The 24,933-nt window shown below is 41.3% G+C and overlaps 1 protein-coding gene across 16 annotated transcripts in view; it reads right to left on the bottom strand.

Annotated features, from left to right (window-relative positions):
• Positions 1-24,933, bottom strand: part of TENM3 (teneurin transmembrane protein 3) — a 434,875-nt gene that overhangs the window by 62,626 nt on the left and 347,316 nt on the right. For 13 of the 16 annotated variants that reach the window (XM_054202752.1, XM_054202736.1, XM_054202737.1 and 10 more), the window contains 4 exons: positions 24,316-24,516; positions 21,158-21,343; positions 6,788-6,814; positions 4,075-4,221 (listed from right to left, as the gene is read on the bottom strand). In XM_054202752.1, coding sequence (XP_054058727.1) covers positions 4,075-4,221; positions 6,788-6,814; positions 21,158-21,343; positions 24,316-24,516 — 561 coding nt within the window. The remainder of the gene's footprint in view (positions 1-4,074; positions 4,222-6,787; positions 6,815-21,157; positions 21,344-24,315; positions 24,517-24,933) is intronic. The other 3 variants (XM_054202738.1, XM_054202742.1, XM_054202748.1) reach the window with 1 other exon arrangement.

The following is a 24,933-nucleotide window of genomic DNA, read 5'->3' as shown; positions in this document are numbered from 1 at the left end:
GTGCTGGAGCACAAACCAGAGAACATGAACACGCCACTGTATCAGCCCTAATTCTAGAATACAGAGATTGGAACATCTCTCTTATGAAGAAAGGCTGAAGGATTTGGGTCTCTTCAGTCTGGAAAAGAGACAACTGAGGCGGGAACTTATCAACACTTATAAATACTTACAGGGTGGGTGTCAGGAGGATGGGGGCAGGCTCTTCTCAGTGGTGCCCAGCAACAGGACAAGAGGTAACGGGCACAAACTTGAGCATAGGAAGTTCCACCTAAACATGAGGAGGAGCTTCTTTGCTGTGAGGGTGGCAGAGCCCTGGCACAGGCTGCCCAGAGAGGTGCTGGAGTCTCCCAACTCTGGAGACATTCCAAACCCGCCTGGACGCGTTCCTGTGCGACCTGCTCTGGGTGACCCTGCTCTGGCAGGGGGTTGGACTAGATGATCTCCAGAGGGCCCTTCCAACCCCTGCCAGTCTGTGATTGTGTGATTCTGTAATTCAAGTAAAAACTACCTGAAATTTCCTAAGCTTGGGTTATCTTTGTACTTAGTAACCCTTCTGACATTCAAAATATTCTGTGGCAGTAATTTCCTACTTTAATTAGCAGCCTGCTAGTATACCAAAGACAATAGAAGTACACATTTGTCCCATTATATTCGTTTGCTAAGCATTTGCTATTAGCCACTATCGGAGGTTGAATTATTAGGCTGAAATTGTACTAACCTGTGACAATGGTTATCAGGAGCAGGCTCTCCTAGCCCATGCAAGTAATTACAGAAATACAGTAGTGCTAAGTACACTTTGCTTTATTCCAGTATTTATTTTCATTTTAGTAATAAAAGAATATTAATAATCCCTTAAATCCTGCTGGTGGAAACCTGTAACTACTTTTAATAATTGGATAGGAGCTAATAGAAAGCAAATTTAACAAAGGAATCTATTCAATAAAGACCTACCTAAACTAAAGAGTAAACAGCTTATTCTTCCTACAGCGATGACAAAACATGGCCCACTTTGTTAAAGTATAATAGTGACACATTTTTTGCCCAAGTAAAGAGGTTAGACTTATGCCACCCACGGATGACTCTGACTCCCTCTCTCCCCACAAAGTCATTAGGAGTTCAGTTCAGCCCAAGGTCTGCTTGTTGCACAAACTTTCCTTGTGGGTTGCTAAAACGTGAAGAAAATTCTGTATTTTATTATCCAAACCAAACACAGGGAAAAATAAAGAGCGATCCTTACAGAGAACGGAAATAACCTGCAAGACTCTCAAAAATCTAGATGAAAAGGAAGATGGCTAATAATCATCCCATCATATGTCAATAGTATCTGGAAGCAAAAATGATCAAGAATGCCTTGATGTCATTAGCACCTCCTACGGAGAATATTCCCATTGAGGTCCCTGGGATGCTCATGTTCACAGAATTTGAACAATGATCCCGGAACGAGCTAAGACTCAAAGGAACAGCAGACACTCTTATTAATGAATTATATTCATATTAATATATGGAATATATTTTCTCCAATGTGGGACGAAACATAAACATTAACCACAGCATATCAATTAGCTAACAACCAAGATAACTTTAATTATACAACCACTGAGCCTAGCGCGATGTAAATCACACTACCTGCAGTCACAGGTATGAATTCAGCAGAAGTGCTCCGATAAGCTCATCTCCCACAACAAACAAATCCAGCAGAGGCATCCTTGGCCCATTCCCTGTAGCTGGCTGGAATCTCAATGGCTTGCTCCAGAGATCAGTGGGCTGATCGCACACACTCTTGGAAAGGGAAGAAACACTTCTCTTTCCAGGTGGGTTTCTGGCAAAGAAGACTTTCTTTTCCCAGTTCTGTTTGGTATGCTTCCAGTTTTTAATTTAATTTAATTGTTATATTTTAACCCTTTTCCTCAGCCACTAGTGGAAGACTGCAGTGAATATGCTCTGTACTGTAGCATATAAATTGAAATAAGGTCCACTGAAAGAGAAGCGCCAGTGACAAAAAGCATTATACAGGTCAATCATGGCAAAACAACTGTTTGGCCAATCCCTTCCTCATGCATAGTTGTATCATGTCTGCAAAGGAAACAACAAAAAAAATTGAGAGGAAAAAAGCAACAAAATACCAGTATTAGACTTTTTTTTTTTTTTTGCAATACTGTTCTTTCTTCTTGAACTTTAAGTCATCCTGTTAGATCCTTCTGCTCCAATTCCTCGTTCTTTTTCCCCTTTTCCTCACAAACAGCTATTACTGTTTTCAGTCTGAAGGAGCATCTTTTTTTCCCTCGTTCGGTTCACGTGCATTCCTGTTCACCTTGCTCTTCTTCCTCCCACTGCTCCCTTATCTGCTCTCGACTCTCCCTCTGATATGTCACGTCCTTCTATCTATTACCTCTAACGTTTACTGACTCTGCTTTAGACTAGACGATCTCCACAGGTCCCTTCCAACCCTATGATTCTATGATTCTATCACTGGGCTTTCAAATTTTTCCCCTTTTTTTCTCTACACGATCTATTTTTTCCCTCCCAGTTGTTTATGCTCTAACCTAGTTTCTCCTCCTCCTTGCTTTGTCTCCTTTCATGCTTGCAGGTTTCTCTTTCTTCTTTATGTTCATAATCCCCCAGGCACCTGAACTTAATTCCCCAAACAGCACAGATTTCCAAATCTCGGCATGGAAATGCTACGGCTGATTGTTCCTCTTGCTCCCCTTCCTACGTGCAGAAATCCAGCTTCACACTAGCTCCGATTGCGTGTATACCAGATTGTCTCAGATTCTTTAGGCCCTAAATGTGCAAAACTGACTCAAAATATACACTGTGTAATGGTGAAGGATGACAAATCAAATGACGTGTGAAGCAATAAACAGCAGCACTGCTTTAACCGTGTTATTTATTTTCCTCAGGAAGTAAATGCTGCTGTTATTTATACTTTGTGATATCTAAGAACCCAGTTGTGGTGCGATACGAGAGCAAACAGCCAGCCAGCGATGGCAGAGGTGTCTGCAGTCTAACGCTGAAAAACAAAGTCTCAGATGACTTTATCATCATCCGGAGGCCCTAATGGAGTTTCTTATCTCCGCTCTGAATCTGACGGTGTTGAACAAAAAGAGCTGGTGAGAGAAGGGGAAGACAGACAGACAACAGCAGCATTATGCTGATCTAATATTTGACTGCGTTCACATTTAGCCTTGGTTTTCTGTGGGTTTTTTGTGTGATTCTGGAGTCACGCCAAAGTCACCGCCCCTCTACCTTCCCTACCCCACCACGATGATTGCAGAGTGATTCCTTAAGTCAACAGCCCTGCCTGCATCTCGCTGCAGACTGTTACCTGTCACCTGAATGACAGAATGTGGAAAAGCAAGCCAAAAACCCCAAAAACTGCTGGGAGCATCCTGCCAGTTACTGGAGCGTTCAGGCTACGGAGGGGTAAGATCTCTGTAGACCGGGCAACCAACTTTTTCCAGCATTAGTATCACAGGTCAAAATGTAAACTCCCCGTTTGGCCATTTCTTCTGAGATGACTTCCTTGTGAGGTCACTGAAAATTTGAACTGCTTTCTTTTTTTCCCCTCCACTACAGTTGACTGAGTTGAGACTGTGTCTTATTCACGTATAAAAGAACACTGCAGGAAAACTAAGGTGACACCCATCATTTTCTAAGTACATATCTCAACTGTCATAAGCACCTTGTAAGGCTTTGCCGCTATGCCGTATAGAAGCGCTGAATACCACAGTGTATTCTTACAGGCATAAGAGCTAGTAAAATGTGTGCATGGTTCTATCTCAACATGAAGAAAAACTTCTTTACTTTGAGGGTGACGGGGTACTGGCACAGGCTGCCCAGAGAGGTGCTGGAGTCTCCCAACTCTGGAGACGTTCCAACCCCGCCTGGACGCGTTCCTGTGCCACCTGCTCTGGGTGACCCTGCTCTGGCAGGGGGTTGGACTAGATGATCTCCAGAGGGCCCTTCCAGCCCCTGCCGTTCTGTGATTCTGTGATTCTCACGGCAGTCTTTCACCACCCGACTGTAAAGTCTCCGTTCTGCTGTGTGTTTAAAGATCCGGTCGGTATCTCTTACCTCCTTCGTTGTCCTTACTGTCAGTGCAGAGAGTTTCCATGGCTACGTCGCAGCCCGCTCCCCTCCATCCCGGCTGGCAGACGCAGTGCCAGCCGTTTTGGTCCAGCGTGCACCTCCCATTGCTGTTGCACAAGCCGGGGCAGCCCTCTGTCGAAACAGAAAAAGAAGAAAAAAGCACAAGTGATTTCAATATTGCAATTGTATAGAAAGAAAAAAAAAAATACAAACAAGGGACACTTACTGGGAACAGGCCTTAAGAACAGCACAAATACTGTAATTGCACATGGAGTGGAACAGCAACATTACCTGGGGAATGTAATTCTTAACAAAGTGGCATCTTTGATTGGCCTGACACTTGAGACACCACTTACCTGTACAGGCAGGAAATAAATGCACCAATCCTCTAAATACCTGCAGGCCAGACAAAATTAAGTTTGTGGGTTTTTAAATTTTATTTTTTTTTTTATTTTTTTTTGGCAAAGTAGCAAGAGATGAGTGCATAGTGCAAACACAGCTGTGTAAAATGGTACATTTTTCTGTGCTCATAGAACAGATCGTTATTTGCTCTATGCAGAATTTGTTACTTACTGGCACAAACGCTTAAACTCCCTGTTACTAGGAACAAATCCCTCCAAATTCTTAAGCAGGAAAATGGGTAGGATTTTAGGCACGTGATAAAAGAGAACGTTAACTTTATCTGGTCTCAGAGTTGCCGTATATTCATGTGAAATTACAGTGCGTTAAATAATTGCACAAAGTATAGGCCAGTTTTAATGACTATACTTTATGCCAAAAATACATTCCTTTTCACAGAATAAGCAAAGCCCAGGAAATAGTGAAGCAGCTTAGCATCTATTCTAACAAACATTAGGATTCAGGCTGCATACGGATGGGACAGGACCAACAGGATTTCCAACTAAATGTAATAGCTGTGCGTATTTGATTACTTAGGACGGACAAAATGAAATACCATAAGGACCACAATAAAACATTGATAGACTGAACAAAAACACGGTAGTGACGTGCTTCAAGACAGATAGCAGAGAGTGATTTTTTGTGACAATCTCCCTAAGGCTTTTGTGCTGTTACCTTTATATCCTATCTTGTCTGCTTTTATGGCCAAGGAGGGAAAATTTGGGAAACAATTAAAATAATTTAATATATCCAAAATCGATAATTGTTTTCAGTCTAACATTGCATTTTAAAAAAAAAAAAAAAAACCAACCAGTATCTGTCACTTCCTAGTGATGAAATCTGGCATGCAGCCAACATGATCTGTATGAGGATGACAACGCTATCAATATGTAGATTTTGGTGTTCCTTATCTATGGCTATGATAAGACATCGACAGAAGCAAATACAGTTATGGCACTAAATATCTTATGAGAAGGTGGCTACGAATCAGATAATTTTGGACACAACAGTTTTCTGCAAACTTTTATCCAAAAAATCTAAGTGACTGCACTCTCTTTCACTTTGTAGAACTACTATTTTTGTGAACTCATCTACTGACCCGTTTTGGTTAAGCTTAGTTGAGCTTAGAACAGTCTTTCAGAAGTAAGAGTCTATTTTTTTCTTCTAAAGACTTGTGAATTTACTGACTCCTTTCAACCGTTCCTTTCAACCGTGTAGCTCCAAATTACAAACATTCCCAGAAAAAAGTTATAGAGGGTGCTTAACTCTTGTGAAATTACTCTTAGAAAGCAGAGGATTGAGAAAACCTCTGGTGAGGAAGTGTGGTGATGCTCCTGCCATCATGCCACGCCGAGATTAGTTTTGCTACTCTTATTCTTTCAGACTGGAGCTGCTAATAGTATTTGTTGACGCACTGAGACCTATTTTTTTCTTAATCTTTCTTCTGTTTAATTTATGGAAGACTTACATATTTAATTGCAATACTGACAGAGCGTTTTAGGAGTCAACTGGGTACACTCAAGACTTATTGTGTGAAAGCCTGGATATTGCCATGAATATTGCCATATTCTAATGAAAAAAAAACACAAATAAGGAATAGAGAAAGATACTCAGGGAAAGAGGGGTAGGAATATTTTAAACATTTTCCTAAATCAACTTTTCACCGTAACTGAAGATACAAGAATCTTTGCTGTTTCATGTTAGGCTTTTGCATCCTTGAGCCTTTTAATTGAAAATGTTGCGTGGAGTAAACGAGCTTTTTCTGTCTTCATACAAAATACAAGCCATAATTTCCTATAGATTTTCTACATTCAGATAAACAAAAGCTTAAAAGCCTGGGGTATTCTATTGATCTCTCTGTATATAAACATACACGTATCTATAATTAATCTGTTCTTTAGAACTAATGACTCTTGTCCTGTGACAAGAGCATCGCTTTGCTTTGTTTCCTAAATATTTACAGTTTTGTAGGTAAAGGTCCAATGACAAAACTAACAAAGAAAAAAACACCAAACAGCAAATGAATACTATCTTCAGTTTTTGGTTCAAACAAAATCTAATACATATATACAGTTTGCATATAAATGTGTAATTACTGACAAAACGTTATTATGTCACATAAGCAAGATTTCATTTTTAATTTGAGATGAGCTGAAAGTCATATGAGTTAAATCTATAATCCGTGGAATGTATGTAAGAGAAGATTCTGTTGCCCAGAGTAGTACGTTTGTAACTATATATTCATATAAAAAAGCACATGTAGGTATAGGCATGTCATCAAAGAGCAAATATACAGTACCTTTCACTATCTTATCCAAATAGTGAGCTTGAGAATTAAAAAGAAAAAAAAAAAACAGACAGACATTTCAGAAGTGTCACATAAAACAAGAATTGTTCAGAATTCACATGCAAATCAAGCAGGTGCACCTGACACGAGAGGTCTTACATTACAAAATGAAAATGTATTTCAAAGCTTTTAAAAATGCAAGAAATTCTCTTTTCAGCAAACACCGTCATGACTCAACGAAACTACTTTAGAAAGGCGGCCTGCGGAAGAACGAGATACTACCTTCCTGAGACCTTTCTGCTGACTTCTCTTCAAATCATGCTTTGATTTTTACGTCTAACAAAAATATCATCAGAGCTAGTTAAAAAATTCAAATTGCAACACAATGTAAGAGTAATTATTTAGCTTATGAGCTTTAAAACACTGACCACAGAGTGGAAGAGCTTTGATTTGCAGGTCACGTATGACTCTGACAGCACAACCAGCACACTATCTTAATTCCAACTGGATTAACAGGATTTTTAGGAGGAATAGTTTTCTTCTGCTTCAATTCAGCTACCGTTATTCTTCCGAGCACACACACCAATTATGTAAAATAAGTTAGATCGTATACATGGGGTGGAAGAGGGCACAGTGGGGTTAGTAGCGTGGTGTTCCATTTCATTTGGAAAAACGGGTGAAAATAAAACTTAGGCTTTAGATGTGTAAAATAAATAACACAGTATAGCCACGAATAGCAAGACTTTTTTTTTTTTTTAGAAGTTATGACACTTAAAATTTCACAAAAAATTTGAGGAGGCAGATGGATGAATGACAGACAGAGCACAAGATGGATTTGAAGCAGCAGGCCCTACTTTTAATGCATGAAACCCGGCAGAGATGGGTTACACGTTCCCTCCTTGCTTTCAGGAAACAGACACCAGCCGCAGGTGTGTTAAAGGGGTTAATGTCACATAGCAAAACCACGTGGGACAGGTCCATCGCAGGCTACCGAACCCAGCCACCTGCGCACGCGGTATTAGAGGATATGGCAGGATATTACAGACTATTGCAGTGGGGACACGCCAAGCGGGTCAGCAATGTTGGATTCAATCCCAGTTTTTGCTGTGGACAAGGTCCCTCAACACAGCCCTCATGGGCTTTCTCTCAACACAGCCCCCTCGTGGGCTCTCTTACTTTCAAAATCTGACCTTTTCTAGATCCCTGCTGGATGATGGCCCCTGTCTGGCCAAGTACTCTGTCACTTGCTGTTATCCCTCAACTTTGTGTATCGGATGGGTAAAAAAGGCATTTCCATGGCCTTTCCTCCAGTTTGGGTGAACGGGAAAAAGCTCTTCCTGAGCCCATGGAGGGAGCCGATGAGATACGTAATCTCACAGAAGCCACAACTAAGGGGTGGAAACTTTCTAGTTCCTCTCTCTCGAAGCAAGTGTCAGGTTGTCCACGGCACAGTTGGGTTTTCTTTTTTTAATTTTTTTGATAACGGTAAGGTTAAAGGGAGACAAAGTAAGAAGATGAAAACATCAATTACAGAACATTTACAACAGCAGCAACAAACTAAGTAGCTTTTCACATTAACCACAAGCAAAAAGAAAAATGATACAGCTGCATTTCAGGGTGGATCAAATTCTTCTCTTGCTCATCCAACAGAATTCCCCTTGCTCCTACACAGCTGCTCTCGGAACATGGTGTAGTACGTGTGGAGGAAAAAAATCAAGCTTTACTCCATAAAATGGAAGCAATTAGGTCTGTCTGGGGAATGCATCTGTCCACCAGTGAAACATTAAATGCCTCTACAAATGTAAGGATAGGTAACAAAACAGAACATACAACAAAACCTCCTAGAGAGCTGAAAATAGTCCCTGCAATCCCAGGCCCCGACATGTTATTTCCTTTCAGAAATTCAATCTGCATTTAAAAAAAAAAAAGGATTAAGAAAATGCTATTCTTTGCATCCAGGAGTCTTATAAGAAGTCAGTTCCAGACCATACACCTATAATGCTCGGAAAACAAGTTCTACCTTCCAGCATCCTTTTACTCACGGCCAGTTGACACAGAATCATAGAATCTTCATGGTTGGAAAGGACCTTTGAGATCATCGAGTCCAACCATACACACACACAAAAAAAAGGACAACATGGGAAACTCTTTTGGTTAACATGCAGCATCCTAGAGGAACCAAAAAGCAGAAAACGAGTGACCAAAACCAGTATAACTTTGCAGCGAAGTTTAACTAGCCATGCTGTCTTCCTTATCTTCGCTGCAACTGAAACAGGAATGAACCCTGCTCTGTGTGGCAGTACAAAATACAAGCCTTTTTTCCTCTGCGTAGAGAATTCCAGGTGGGATTTGGAGCACTTTAGCAGGATGGAGCACCTCAGCAGGTGCCCCTTGGCAAGATATTTACACATCTGGCACATCTGGGTTATGTTAAGTCCTTAAAAAGTCTAATTATAGGCCAGCCGATATACCTACAAGGGTTTTCTTGCAGGGTTTAAGACTGTGAAATTTAACACCTTGCTATTATTTCCAGAAGTACAGGGACTTTGTAGAGCTCCAAATAGAATGAAGAAAAGAAAAATGAAGATATAAAATTTGCACTTTTTCTAGGACAGTGAAAATCCAAGAAGATGTAAGTGGCACTCAAAATTCATACAATGTAAAATATAAACCGTGTTATCAATGTGTGTGGATATTTATATAAATACGTGGCAGATAAATGTATTTTACAAAGAACTGGTAACAGTCAGGCAAATTCACATTTAACAAGGCATAATTCATAACCACTCAGAACCCAGACTTTTTTTTTTTTTTTTAATTTAATGTCTCCCATTAGTCTCCTATCAGAGATGTAAGTCAGTGTCTTCCTTAGATTACTCGTACGCTACTTCCTCCAGGTATGACAATAGCCACAGAATAAACGGACATATTAAATCCATTTATCCCAATCAGCTCCTGTTTAAATCAGCATGAGTCACATACCCATTGATTTGATGTTCCTTAATTGGTACTTATAACACTGCTTTACTCTGATTATTCTGTCATAAAGGATTATAACTGTGATATGCTTCTAAATACTGTATAGCCAATTTATATTACTATTAGTTTACATTATTATCCTCCACCAGACATCTTCACCTGTCATAATCTTTGTAATCTGTACACTAGACTACAACATGCCACATGTTTTTTGCAGTGGAAATAAAGTCCCATTACAGCGTCAACTCAACGGCTCTGCAAGAGTCATGAGTTACTTGGCCCTAAGTGCAGAATTTGACCGCACATTACCACCAGACGTGAAGCAAAAATAGAGAAGAATGGGATCAAAGCCATGTCAATCGAGGTCTGCCTAAATTAAAAGCTACTTTTAAGTTTTTTTACTTCCTACAGCTTGAAAGTGAGAGACGAAACCCTGCCTCCTCTCCACTAATGGTGAGCAGGACTAGGGCAGTGATTGTCCCCCTGTACTTGGCACTGGTGAGGTCCTACCTCGAGGGCTGTGTCCAGTTTTGGGCCCCTCACCACAAAAAAAGACATTGAGGTGCTGGAGCGTGTCCAGAGAAGGGCAACGGAGCTGGTGAGGGGTCTGGAGCACAAGTCTGGTGAGGAGCGGCTGAGGGAGCTGGGGGTGTTCAGCCTGGAGAAAAGGGGGCTGAGGGGAGACCTTCTCACTCTCTGCAGCTCCCTGAAAGGAGGGGGTAGCCAGGGGGGGTCGGGCTCTTCTCCCAGGGAACAGGCGATAGGGCAAGAGGAAACAGCCTCAAGTTGCACCAGGGAAGGTTTAGATTGGATACACTGAAAGGGTTATTAAGCATTGGAACAGGCTGCCCAGGGAAGTGGTTGAGGCACCGTCCCTGGAGGTATTTAACAGATGGGCAGACACAGTGCTTAGAGACAGGGTTTGGTGATGGGTTTTGTCAGGGTTAGGTTGATGGTTGGACTCAACGATCTGAAAGATCCCTTCCAACCTGGGCGACTCTATGATTCTAATACCATTGGCTTTCTCCTTATGCGTTACGGCCTCTCTGCCCAAAACAAAACAGAAAGGAGAAATTAGAAAGAAAGAAGAGATCCAAAGGCGGGGAAGAAAAAAAGATGATAAATAATTTCAGTATGCAGGAACAACGAAGAACACTGTTCTGCCCTTCTCCTAGCAAATTTAGTTTTGCTTACTCTCATCGCCCACCGCTCGGCACCGCAATCCCCGTTCACTGGGGAGCGACTGCACATGTATCTCTGCTCTAACCCAGACACAAACCTTCTCCAGGAAGATGTGAACATCTCTCGCATCAGTCGTGTTCAGACTTCTGCATTGACCTTGCGGTAAGTGTCATACAAGGACATAACTGTCATACATAACAGGTCATACATACAGCTAAGTGTCATACATAACAGGTCAAAATGCCATCTTAATTTCTCAGTAGAAACACTGACTGCAAGCAAACTACGGCATGTTGACAGTGTACAGTTTCCCTTAAGCTTTCTATACAGTTAGTTGTCTGATTGTTCGTAGTTCGAAAGTTTTAGTATCTTCCCTTAATGTTTTCATTGATTTTTAATACTTGTGTAAAACTTTGTTTACTACCCATATGACAAACAAAACCCCCCCGCATTACAAGAGTATCAGGTGTGGCAAAGCTAAATACCCCAAATTTAGGCAATGCTGAGTTTTACAGCTACCTGTGCAATTTTGATAACCTTCTTCCATTGCCGATGTACAGAGCTGGCAGTCCTCAGTCAGTAGCCATTCCCTCATGAACAGCAAGCGGCTGATGCCTTAGCAACAGGCACACCAGGCTAAACTAAACAAAGAAGTAACTTTTTTCTTATAGACTTCTCTATCCTCTTCCTCCCAAACCCAAAATTATTTACTATAGTGTCTTCACACTTCTGGTGTGAGCAGAGAATGTATTCTCTTCTCATTTTACCAGTGGGGAACTAAAGCATAGAAAGATTAAAGTGAAAAGTATCCACCCGTTTGGCTGAGAACACCTATGATGTGATTTTTCAAAATACTTAGACTTATACAGGATTTCATACACAAATCAGCATTTTAGCAATTCACACACAAGCAAGTCAGGTCCCCAGAAACTGAAGAAGAGCCAGAGGACGCTTGAAGTTTGCCTCTGTGAATGACTAATGGAATAGAGGTGGTAGAAGCAAGGCTGGAATCCAGTTTGAAGAACTGTTCTTCAAACCCATTCTTGACCAGATCACCCCGTGCGCCAGCCGCTGGCACAAACAAAGTGGGGTTTCTGCATGCGACAGCCCTTCACAGCCTTGCGACGGTCTTAAATCAGGTCTGTCAGGGGCAGAGGGAAAAGTCGTTATCTTAGTAGTATCATTATCTGGTTTTATGACAATGGTATGTATATGCTATAATTAATATACATTATATGTGGCTTCCTAACTTTCTGTTCTTGATTTTTCAACTTTACCGATGTTCTTTGAACTTTCTATTCTTGATTTTGCACCTTTACTAATGTTCTTTGACCATGGTGGTGTTTGGGCATTTGAAAGCTCTCAAGACCTATGCACATGGAGAAAACTGATAAAAAAAAGGAAGGGGGGAAAAAAAGAGATTCCATTCTGTCACATCACATTTTTTTTCCGGTGAGCAACAGGGAGGCTTAGATGAACCACCTGCGCTTCTGCCATTTGCTATCAAAGTGTTATGAACATTATTTCTTCATAGAATCAGAGAATCTTCCTCCCTGCGCAGCCAAGCAGTCTCAGGGGATGGGGCACACACTGTATCGGTGGCTTCACAGGCACTTGCCAACAGAAGAGAAACTCTAAGAGTTTCATGGCAAGCTTCAGGGAGAATCTAGTTTGTGTAAACGGGTTTTTGTGCTTGTTTTGGGGGAAGTGGTACAAAACTCGGAGTTGGCGTCTCTGGCCTGACCCCTCTAACCTATTTGAGACTCCATCCGTGGTGGTTTACTTCTCCTGACCTGGCTACCACATCACCCTTAAGTTCCTCTCATTTCCCCCCAGCCAAAGTTTACCTATCCGACAATTAAAACACCTTTTGAATGTAAAAAACTAAGTATCTCTTGTGATATTTAAACCCAGTATTTCTTATCCTACCCGCAGCAGACCTAGGGAGTAGCGTATCGATTCTTTCAAGCAACTGCTTTTACTCTCAGAGAGTGCCTAAAAAAAGTCACGCATCCATATGCAATCTCTGAGGAGCTCCACACCTCTACCGTAAAAGTTACAGGAGTCCAGAATTCATAAAAGTTTAAAGCCCCTGTTCTAACCTGTCTTCAGAGAGGTTCACTCATGTCAAATTCGTCACCCACTACAGCCTTTTCTGATGCTCTTCTGCCCGGCGAGCTCCTTCCTAACTTGGATTTGTGGAGCTGATTATTCTTCCTTAAGCACAGAACTCGGCATTTGTTGAATTGCACCTTATTTTTCTGCGTAGCCTGTGCTAGTTGTTAAAGTAATTTTAAATTCTTGTCCTGTCTTCCAAAGTGCTTGGAGGCAGCGGGCTTTGGTATCATTTGCAAATGTAATTCTCTCTATTCATCACTGAACAGTACTGAAAGCACATGTTCTTCCACTGGAAGCAGCTCATGGTTGTCATCCTCTCTCTGAGTTTATGAGAACTTTGTCTTAGACACACCATATGTTCAGAGCATCGCTGCCAATAGAGCAGGATTACAAGCGCTCTTCCCTTTTTGATACTTTTTTACTCCTAAATTCCCATCTTGCCCTTCTACTAAAGGAGAACACATGGACGGAATAATAGTTTCAGGCAATTTTCTTTGTTCTCCTCCCTCCACAGGCCAAAACACAATCCTCATCCTGAAATTGTACCTTCTTCATAATTTCTGCACTTTTATCCAATGTCTACATAGACCCGTGTTTATGCAGAGACCTGAATTCACTGCAATTTCTCCCTTGCCCAGACCGCAGCCAATCTTTGCAGCAACCCTTTATGTGTTTTCATGTACAAGGGCACATAAGCCCACCACCCTGTAGATTTTTTGTTCTGTAGTCTATCCCAATATTACTATAAAGTAAGATTTCTCATCGTTATTACTGGAAAGCCACAGGTATCTTAGAATAAAAGGTTCATCTGCTTTTAAGGATATAATAGACATAGGAAGTCTGGGACTGCTGGTAAGTTCATGAGCAGTGTTGTTTCCTATTTAACATCTATTTAGCCAGAAAAGGATTTAGAAGAAAGGGTATATGCCGTTAAGGATTTAAAACCGTCTCACATATACAGGCTGAAAAAGATCAAATACCTGTTTGAGACCCCTGACAAACTCGCAAAGACCTGCCTCAGACAGATGCCGATAAATCCTGACGCTCACATTAAGGACTGCATGAAAGATAAATTTGGCTTGAAAACACATTAGGGGACGGAACGGGATGGGAATCATTAGTGTTTCCATCTTTCCTGCTGGCTGGAAGTACTTTCAGAACGTGTCTCACCAGCACAACGTACAAAAGCACTGACTTTTTGGCCACTTCAGCTCAAGTAAGCTTTGCAACCTGCTTTAAAATTCTTCACATCTCAGAGGATTCTGCTGTTTTCTGAAAATGTGCCTAACTTGAACTTCACATGTGGTCCTCATTTAAATGCAAATCAGCAATTAGCAATTTAAAGTATGCTAACTGTATTTGAGATACTTGGTCTTGAAATGTGTTAAGGCCTGACCAATAATTCTCTTTTTTCATAGCTTCAGACGCAAGCGCTATCTTCAATTTAGCTAGTAATTGAATATTTTTATAGTTACCGAACATGCAAATATTTTGCATATTCAAGAATTGGCCTGGCAAATTAACATGCCCTTCAGGCACAGGAAAGGCCAAAAAAATATTTGTTCTAAATTTCACGAAATCTTGTTAAACTGTGCTTATCGGTCCTCTGGGTGCCAAGAAAGTCATCGTTTCTTTTTCATGGAGTTTTTGCATTGAGGGTACAGGTATAAATACGGTGGTGAAATCCCAACTCCAAGGCAGTCAAGTCAGCTGTTTGGAAAGTAGGATTTCACTCATACTATTGTGTGAACTAACTGATATTTGGTAGAATTAGTTCTGAATCTCTGATTGACTCCACCTGAGAATAAACTGTTTGAATGTCAAATGCCAAACCTTCATTCTAATGCAATCTTACTTTTAAGATGAAATTTGTACTGAGGTATAATTCCATGAACTCAAAACTAAGGAAAAACATAAATTTAGGTAGTTTGATAATTACAGAATATATTCATACCGCAGTAATTATTCTAATTTGAAGGAAAAAATTTCCTTCTGATCAAAATTCTAAAGTCTCGAAAGAATCTTAAAATTTATGAAGAATTCTTGGCATGATTGCACTAAGGTACACTAAATACCTAACACTTTGAAATGTGAATATTCTTGATAATTTAAACTTCGGAGAAAAGTAAACCATGCTTGGCAACTTAACGTCAGTACTAAAGTTGATGGTGGTCATCATAACACCGGTTATCCACGTTGCCCTCCTCCTAACCTGCAAACGTGGAGAAGATCAATCAAGCCCTTAAACTGGTCCATAACTTACTTCGGCAAGCCTGTACTTCAAAAATATACAGTGTAATGACATATAGCCGTATCAACTTTTCTATAAGCACTTCCTTTAATTAACAGGAGGAACACATTTGTCTTGACTTGCTCTCTGATCTTATAACGAGATAAAGTGTCATTTCCCTGTAGTCATATTTGAAATCTGGAATATAAGGAGCCCTGAGCCAAACACGTGTTGAAGAGAGCAGGTGCAGACCGTGTCAGTCAGCGGAGGAGATTGCTGCTTAGCATTCCTCGGCACCAGCAGGACTTCGGAGCTTACGCTGCTCGTGGTCACGTAGAAAACCAGCACGCAAATACCTCCACGTCTGTCCCTGGTCAGAAAATCATCTTTATCAGTCACCAGGACAGAGCCTGTACCAACGGAAACACACTTATCAGAGTGTGCTCTAGATGTTATTTATTTTTTTTTCATAATTCTGATTATCTAAACCAGATGACTTTCCTGTTTTTTCTAGCTAAAATAGCTGAAAGCAGAGATTCCTTGGTGAAGAAAATTTATTTCGGGTTTGATTGGTTTGAACGTCGTGTTAGTGTCTTTTCATGCGACAAAAAAGGTTCAAACAAATACTTTGCTGTCCCTTGTTATTTTTTTCCTCAACTAAACTTCAGGGGAAATTCTTAGAAGATATACCAATTCTCACTGGAATATAAACGTATTACAAGCTGTACACTTCTATGGCGGCCACCACTGGATTTGAATTTCCGTTCTAGGTATCAGGTAAAGCGGCCTCACGCAGCACTCCAAAGTGGCATGAAAGTACCAGGATGCTAACTTTAGCCCTCCCGGGGGATTAATACGAATGCTTAATGACATTAATCCACATTTAGATCACTTATGTTTAACGACACATGCTTTCCATGCATACATATATAAATATTAATTTTGGACGGCAAGATTATCGTTCAACACGATAACAATTAAACAGCTGTAACCTGTCTCGTGTGTTAAGTAATGGAGCTGCAGGCAAGCTCCATAAACAGATGGTCTTACCCACCCATGCTTAATGTTAAAGACTTTTTAAAAAAGAGGTGTTGACAAATCTGAACAAGAAGGCATAGTTTTAATGCAAATTGGCCAATTTGCAATGGAGATGACTCTAAAACTAATTTGGTCTATAGAAAAAATTAAGCTGCATTGTAAAACTGAGATGTTCCGCAGCACATGGATATAACAGATTCCCCACCAACATAATTATTTACTAATTCTATTCAGCTAACGGAGTTTAATGGAAAAGCAGCTGGAAAAGTATTCATATTTATGGGCTTCCTATGACAGTTACTTAATTTACTCGTGGTACATGCCAGTTATATCACAAAAAATAATAGACTTTCTGAAATAGTATCTGTTCCAATCTCACAAAACAACTACTCAGACAGGAGCAGGTCACTGAACTCACTGCAAGCCAGGACAGAAAGGAAACAAAAACACATTTTAGCACAACTGTGTTATGAAAACTTAATTACAGAGGAAAATTTCATCCAGGCTATCACCTGGGTACCAGCTGTGCATGTGCCGTCTTGTACCACATTGAGATGCAGGTTGAGCTTCCCAAAATAATATATGGATGTTCACCTCAGACCCCCGAACGTCACTCCCGGACCAAATAAACAATTGGATGGTGATTTTCCATAACTTTGCAGTAAACTGTTGAGTTAAGTTGTTCTCACGTGGATACAGGAAATGGTGAAACATTACAATTCTCAGGAGGGAAAAGACAGTAAGCAATTTAGGAGCCTTAAATAGTTTAGTGTTTGAAACATACGTGGCCAGTGTTTAGTTCAAACCTGTAAGATGCTAAACAACAGCACTAAATCTTGGGTTTTGTTAATTCTCATTAGATTCGTTTCATCACAACACTGAACACGCAGTTATCTGCTGAACATCTTTGATATAAATCTTTGGAGGTGTGTGTTCAGAGCAAAGGCAATGGCTCACAAGCGTGGCCTGCCTCAGACGTGGTATCGCAGCTGGAGCTACCCTGTCCCAGAGACGCACAACGGAACCGTGGATATCAGCGACACCCACGGGGCTTACCGCCTCAGTCAAAACAATCTTGCCCACCTCACTACACACATTGCTTCAAAAAAAGAAAAGCAACCTGCTTTATCCAGTGTATTCTGTTCTCCCTCACAAATAGCAGTCAGGCACTGGAACAGCCTGCCCAGGGAGGGGGGCGAGTCACCATCCCTAGAGGTGTTTAAGAAACGTCCAGATGTGGCACTTCAGGGCACGCTCTAGTGGCAGAGATTGTAGGGGTTTGGGTTTTTTTGTGTGTGTATGGGTGGACTCGATGATCTCAAAGGTCCTTTCCAACCATGAAGATTCTATGATTCTATTTCCCAATTCCGGTCTTGCGATCCTCAGCCTTAGGGAAGTGCTGATGCTTAACCCAGCGAAGCAGATGTCTGCATTTTTTCTGAATAAAAAAAGCAAACCTTTGCCATCACCTATGATTTTGCTTCCTTATAATGAAGTATTGAGAGCCCTGAAGTATTGAAATAAACCAAAGAAACGGTCTCTGGAAGTTTAGAGCAATTAGAATTTCCTTTGTCCGAATTCCCTTTTGAGCACCTTGAAGTACACATGAAAATCAGCATAACTCCAGAAGCAATCTAGGGTTTAAAAGATATTAGAGAGGAATAAAACCAAGGATTATCTTGTTTTAATTAATCTCCTTCTTGCCACCCTTTAAGACATGTCGGCCAACAACACAAAGAGTGAGCTAACTGAAAATGAGACTGAACAGATAGTCAGCGTTTAGAAATACATGAAAATCGTTAGTTGAGGTGCAAAACATTTTTATCATTTTAAATGGCATTCCTGCTTCAGGAGAACACCATAACCCCTCCGATCACCTGAGTTACGGATTTAGAGGATTCAGTAGACATTCCAGTTAGCGCCTCTGTGATTAACGCAGACGCATCTACCCCATTTTGTGCATCCAGCCAGAGACCTGCTGCGCTATTCCCTTCCCAAAAAGTGAATAAAGTGCTTTCCCCTTAAAAAACGTACAACTTCTTTGGAATATTCCTTTCCCAAAGAAGTTGTAAATTTAGGCCACTGCTCTCCATGTGACTGCCGTGATGCATCAAACCAATGTATCCGTCTTTCTAAAATACTTCACACTCCTGCAGCTAAATGGTTAATGGCTTTCAGAAATAAGAACATGCAACTGTTTATTTTTAGACATATAAAGGGAGAGTGGGAGTCCTTCATACGCACAACACAAATGACATAAATATGCTGCTACCAAGCTGAGAGCTGTAAGTAGCATAAAAAAACCCCGCCTGGGATACAACTGGAGGGCAACAATAAAAAATTGGTTTGCGTGGAGAAACGTTCTGATGTCCCTTCGGTTTTGAAATGTATTGCTCAGGAAGAGCTACCACCTACTCTAGGTGCAGGTGAGAAAAAGGCAGTTTGACTCTTCATTTGCCAAGCTGAGGAGGCAGCACTCCTTATTCCACTGAGCGGAAATACTCTTGGAAACGAGCAATAAAATGACCTGGTTGCTCCATAACACCGGGCTCCTGAAGAAAAGAGCTCTACAAAAAATAACAGCAGGCTGGAGCCTGTACCTCATTACTTGTCTTGGAGGCTGGCAGGGCAACATAAACAAATCAAACTATCTTTACAGCGGCAGCCACAAAGTAAACACCCATTTAAAGAATAAACAGGTGGGAAGACAGACCTGCTCGCCCAAAGCTGAGGAAAAACTTGTTCGTGCTTAATATGTTGGAAAAATTGTTCAAGAGCAGTTCATCCGTGTATAACTACAACCCTTGAAATGCTGCCAAGGTCAGTGAGACCAACAGCAGAGCGATCTGCTGAGTAATTGCTCGTTGGCAAGTTAAAGCGGTCAAGGGAAAGGCTTTATCCTACTTCTAAAGATTTACTTTATTTTATTGTTCAGAAAGCAGTTCTCTGCCCACCTCTCACTCTCTTTGTCAGCAGGTTTTCTGGAAGCTCCTCAAAAATGTTAACCCTACCGATTCTCCCCGGGATTCTGCAGATTCCCCATCTCTCATATGTCTGAGCAATCTCATTAGCAAACAACAACAAAAAAATCGATTGTCATTTCTGTAAAAAATAACTCACAAATCAATCCTCCTACTTCACACCTGAATCCCTCCTACAAAATAGAATCTTGCCTGGTTTTCCTGCTGCAGTGATGTGGGTATCAGTTAATAGAGCCGAAACAGCCCCTCATTTTCCCTGCCCTCGGAGCTCACGCTGCTGTCTCCCACAATGGCCAAGCGCAGCCAGGGGAATAAACTACCCAGGAACCCAGCTTGGGACGTTCCTTCTTCCTAGATACTCACGCTCCAGCGATGGTTTAGCCGTGCTAACACATTCAGAGTTACAGAACATCCACAAAAGGTAAAATCCTCCAGTCTTTTTAGCTTATGGCAAAAGCAAATCATGCTATATTCCCATCCATCAGCTCTACCGCAGTTAGACTTACTGTCGTATCCTGTTGCTTTGGCTACGTCACCTCTTTTAGCTGACTCTCCTCCATCTCTTCAAACATAAAACTATGAGTTTTTTCCTTATTGGAAATTTTTTGGACTATTCAGTTTATCGGTGGTTTCTCCATCACTCAGAGTTAACTCTTGCCTTCGGCTGACCTGCGGTTACCTCTTTCGTTGTCTGTTCAACCCGCCTCTAAGTGCTCAGCTTCTCACACCTGGGAGATGTGCCCCATAAATACCTGCGGAGGCACTCTGTGACTCCCGTGACAGCCTTTGCTGAGCTCTGTGCCACGCTCACCACACATTCAAGTACAAGCCAGTTGTCTCTTACAATCAGACCGTCGCCAGCTCCTTTGTCTCTGCTTCCTACCTGTTGTCACACAACAGTTTGGCTGTGCGCTTACGCCCAGGCACAAATTGTTAGCAGCACATCCTCCTCCTCCGTTACGGACCTGCAGTGTCTTGCACGGAGAGGGAGTAGTGTGGGAGGGAATTTCTCAGCACTACAGCTATACAAAATCAAAATAAAAACGAAAAAACTTTTTGGCAGCTCTTCCTCTGCTTTTTCTACGTCCCCTTATTTACATATATAATTTCTCAGGCTAGCTCACCTTCAAGACCTGTGCAGCGGAGAGGGACGTCCCGCTGTACGTGGGACGCACGAACTGTACATAACTGAGTAAGAAAAGCTCCGTTGATAAAGGCACAGCAATTTCCAAAGCTTTCCAGGCACTAGAACTAACTTGATTACAGAAACACAGGAGCAGTAATAAGGATGGCTTCTTCTCAATCAGCTGTGTTAAACTGCTGTTACATTATTTACATGGAAGAAATTTGATGTAATTCTAAAATAGAGCGTGATGTTGACAAGAAGGTAATTTTGGGCAGCTAGATCGCATTTATTACAAGGTGGAAGTGACATTTTTGTGCAGGCAAGCCACCTTTTAGAGCATCTCCATAGAAGAAAAACAATCGGAATCTTCGTTTCCGAAAGACGTAAAGCTATCACATAAAAATAGAAAATGCACAAAGCAAATAATATATTTACAGTTCAAAATAAAAGTAACCTCCCCCTCAGCAACAGGCAGTCAAAGGGAAAAGACTGAAAAGGAAATTCTTCCACCTGCTTTTCATGGCAAACGAGGTACGAAGAACTGCTGGGCCATCGTATAACCATTTCCTTTCTTAAAATATCAACTCCTTTCCACAGACTGACACGTGCAAATATTCTGTTTGAAGAAACAAGCTTCAAAGCCATACACTCCTTATTCAGCCGCGGCCAGCAGGGCCGGCTGTTTGAAATTTGGGCAGTGAAGAGAGGGTAAAGCGTAGCCGGCCTACCAATGGTACAGTGCTCGCCGTTCCAGCCCTGGCTGCATTCGCATTTCCCGTCTTTACAGGTGCCGTGCTCGGCGCAGCGGGGATGGCAGGCTCTCTGGTTGCAGGCGGCGCCCGTCCAGCCTTCCTCGCAGCGACACGTGCCCCCCATGCACACCCCGTGCGGGCCGCAGTCCACCGAACAGATTTCTGCATGAAAGAGGCGGGGTGGGGGGAAGAAAAGGAGGAAGAGATTGCACACGGGAGAGAGAGGGTATGCATTAATCAGCCGCACTACATTTTAATTCAACACATGAAGAATAAGAAAGGCAAAACGTTTGAAAATTAAATCAAAGGAATTTACTGCGACGGGCATTTTCAGGTGGGACCCAACAGAGTTTTATCTCTGTGCTGATGCTCAGTTATCCAGCAGACCCGGCGGAGCTTAAGTGTCCACAGCTCTTCTGTTAGTGCTGATTAATTTTCAGTCATATTTTTTGTGATCACATGTGTCTTAAGAGTAACCTTTTGTACCTTAGATTATACGGCACTTAAACCCACTAGAACTTCCAGTGTACTCCCAGTGACTAAACGTACCATACACCGAGGTCACTGTTTGAAGGTGAATGTTGCGAGTGAAAGTCTAATATTAATGAAAGTTCATTTTAACAAGGTTTCCCCTCCCTACCCTGCTCCCTGTTTTCTTTCAAAGTAAAAACGTGCCATTTCTGACACATTTTTTCATTATAAAGAATCAGCCTTAGCGAGACAAATTAGTACTCCGCTGACATACTGACACATCTGTTAAATTTAAAAGATGATTCTCTTTTACTTTCAGTAAATTTGTATCAGTGACAGCTATGAACAGTCTGGTTTAAATAATAGATTGTTAAAAAAAAAATCAACATACAGCAATTTAACTTGTCATTTACATATAGTAACAGGAACTTGTAACTGATAGAATAATTGAAAAACACATTAAGAGCCAAAGGTAGTCAGAGGCCAAACAACGCATGTTAAGTCTCAGCTAATACAAGATGATAATTTAGACTGCCAGATTTTGCATTTACAGTTTTGCTTCATTTAGTCTGACTCCAGCAAACTTTACTTCTGCTAAGCAGACAACAGAAAAACAAGAGGATGTACAATGCAGCCTGAGGGACTTCCTTAGCTCCCTGCCATACAGCTGGCTGCCACCACGTACCGCTTCACAGAAGTAATATATTTAGTTTTTTGTTTTCTTGTAAACGACAAGAAACAGTTTAGTAATAAAAGCCTGAAATTATTTCCAACAGTAAAAGGCAGAAGTATTCAGCGCAAGTGTTGAGTTCCCACTCCACAGTGTTTTTCTTCCCCCATAGAGTCTGTCTCACTGTGCCGGGGAACACGAAACACCGGCTCAAGGAGCTGCGACATTTCCCATGAGAAACAGTCCAAAACCTTTATGGAGAAAGACAGCTGTAATTTCCTCCCTCTCCCTTTTTTTTTTTTTTTTTCCTATACAACATTTTATACCTACTTTGAACTAAATTTTTGATTAAGAGATGCAAGATGGTTTGATTAACTTTAGAGTCACAAAACATCAACGCAGCTCCAAGAAAGAAAGGTTTATTTCTCTTCAATCTAATCAATTTTTCATTAGGGTGAAGGTGTTTATCAGCTTTTAGCACACTAGCTCTGAGCAAGGTGCGTCAATCTTTGTAATGAACTTATTAATTAGAGCTAATTTAATTGAAGTGGAATTGAAGGGCTAATTAACGGACAAACTGCTGATGAAGATAGAGGAAAGCTCTGCTGATTTCAAACCTATAAACCCCTCTGATGGAAATAACTCATTCTTTTTTTCTTCTAGCAGCTTAACAAAATGTTTATGGGTAAGATTTACTTTTTTAGTGTACCAGTCTGAAGGTCATTTCGCACAACCTCAGCAAATAATCCGTGCGTATTTTCGCCAAGCTCTTGTGTGAGTCTGACACTTTTGAAATATTTGAGAAGATCAGAAATATTTCATGGTATTTTAACGACCAGTCATTCCTTGAAACAAAAGTAAAAGCTGGAGCATAACTGAAGCATTGAAAACAGCGTAGAGGACACCGTGTCAAGAAATAGAGGATCCAAGTTTTGCCTAAGAACTAGAAAGGGTCTCTCACAAATAGCCATTTTTAGTGCTAGAGATGTTCAGAGGAGGTTTTTTTTCCTTCTAAACAAATTTAACAGAAGACAACATTTTCTTCTCTCTGTCACGTTTTCATGAATGTTTGGAACTCTGTCTTATCACTCTCGTATGCATAAGCCATGACGGAGTATCACAGATCCTGGTCAGGAAGTACATTTGTTTTAAAAAGATGGTTGCTCCTGAAAAAGTTACATTTATTCATAAGCTGGCATAAACCCAGCTAGCCCATGTGTTCAGTTTTCATTAACAAAATCATCTGAGTTGTTAGATGAACTGTTTTAGACAAATATAAGTCTCACAGTTAGACGTGATTTCTCTTTTCGTATGTGGCTACCAAACGAGATTCTAAAAACTCATATTTGTCAAAAGGCTGTTGTCATACTTTATAAATATTTAGATTCTGCTCCCTGTGTCAGTACCTCCAGTCATTTTCTCCTGTTGTTTCTAAGCTCAGACTATGGTTTTAATAAGATCAGTTTCAGACTCCAAGAAATCCCTCTGCTTCTTCACTCCTACCAACTCCTTCCACCCTGGCAGCCTGTGCCCTTCCTCGAAAGCTGTTTAGGATTCACGCTTGCATTCCCTTCGCCTTCAAACTGGAACGCTGTCTGTTTTTCAAGAAAAATACCTCCAATTAGCTGGAGAGACTTTTAAAATGGGACTGTCTCCAATCTCACTAGTCTAGTTTTAAGTTTCTAAACAGACGTATTAGGTAAGATGATAGTTAGATCCATACATTGTACAAAGAACATTCTGTACTTGCATGTGAAGTACCCGAAGTTATCAGGTGAAGGCAGCTAAAAAGATACCAACAAATACACTGATCTTCAAATACTTCAAAGTCATCAATTATTTTGAATCTTTGAATCAATTCACAGTTCATGCTGGAGTCGACTCAAAGACTTCCATCAGCTCAGCAGGTCAGGTCCTAACAGAATAATGTTATTAAAATGCTGCTGTTCGAGACATCATCACTTAACAACATGCGAGCGCTTTTAACCCTTACCGTTGGAGCAATCTGGACCTGTCCAGTTGGGGTCGCAGGTGCAGGTACCGCTCTCTTGGAGGTAGGTGCCGTGGCCAGAGCACTGGTCGGGGCACATCGTCTTCAGGATTTCACAGTTGTTGCCCCCCCAGCCCGGGTTGCAGTGGCACTCGCCGTGGATGCACACGCCGTGGCTGGAGCAGGCGGGGTCCAAGCAATCCGCTGCGGGGAGACGGGAAAGGTCAGCTTAAACTTCTTGTCGTTCCTAACAATATTAATCAAGCCCTAAATGCAATTTTCTTTGTAAAAACACCTCGCTTCCACACCGTTTTCCAGTATCGTGAAATTTATGTGTGCACATAACTGTCATAAAGACACTCACAGGCTCCCACTGAGTTAATGGAGAACCTTTCAAGGTTTGCTAATTTTTCTGAATTACAAGAAGATCGGCTTCAGGTCTCGGGCAACTGATCTCTGTTCTGCCTAATCAGAGTGTAACAAGTGTTGGATTCCCTGCAGCACCCGCTATCAACTGACCTGATCCTCCGCCACTGAGTTTTGGCAGCTCTACAGGACCCTCAACTTGTTTCAGAAATAAATGAGTTGCATACTGTCTATCTGTCTTAATTCACTTTAATG

The sequence above is a fragment of the Rissa tridactyla genome, chromosome 5, assembly GCF_028500815.1.
Source record: "Rissa tridactyla isolate bRisTri1 chromosome 5, bRisTri1.patW.cur.20221130, whole genome shotgun sequence".
NCBI lineage: Eukaryota > Metazoa > Chordata > Aves > Charadriiformes > Laridae > Rissa > Rissa tridactyla.
The sequence above is the reverse complement of the archived record's forward strand: the minus strand, read 5'-3'. Positions and strand labels throughout refer to the sequence as shown.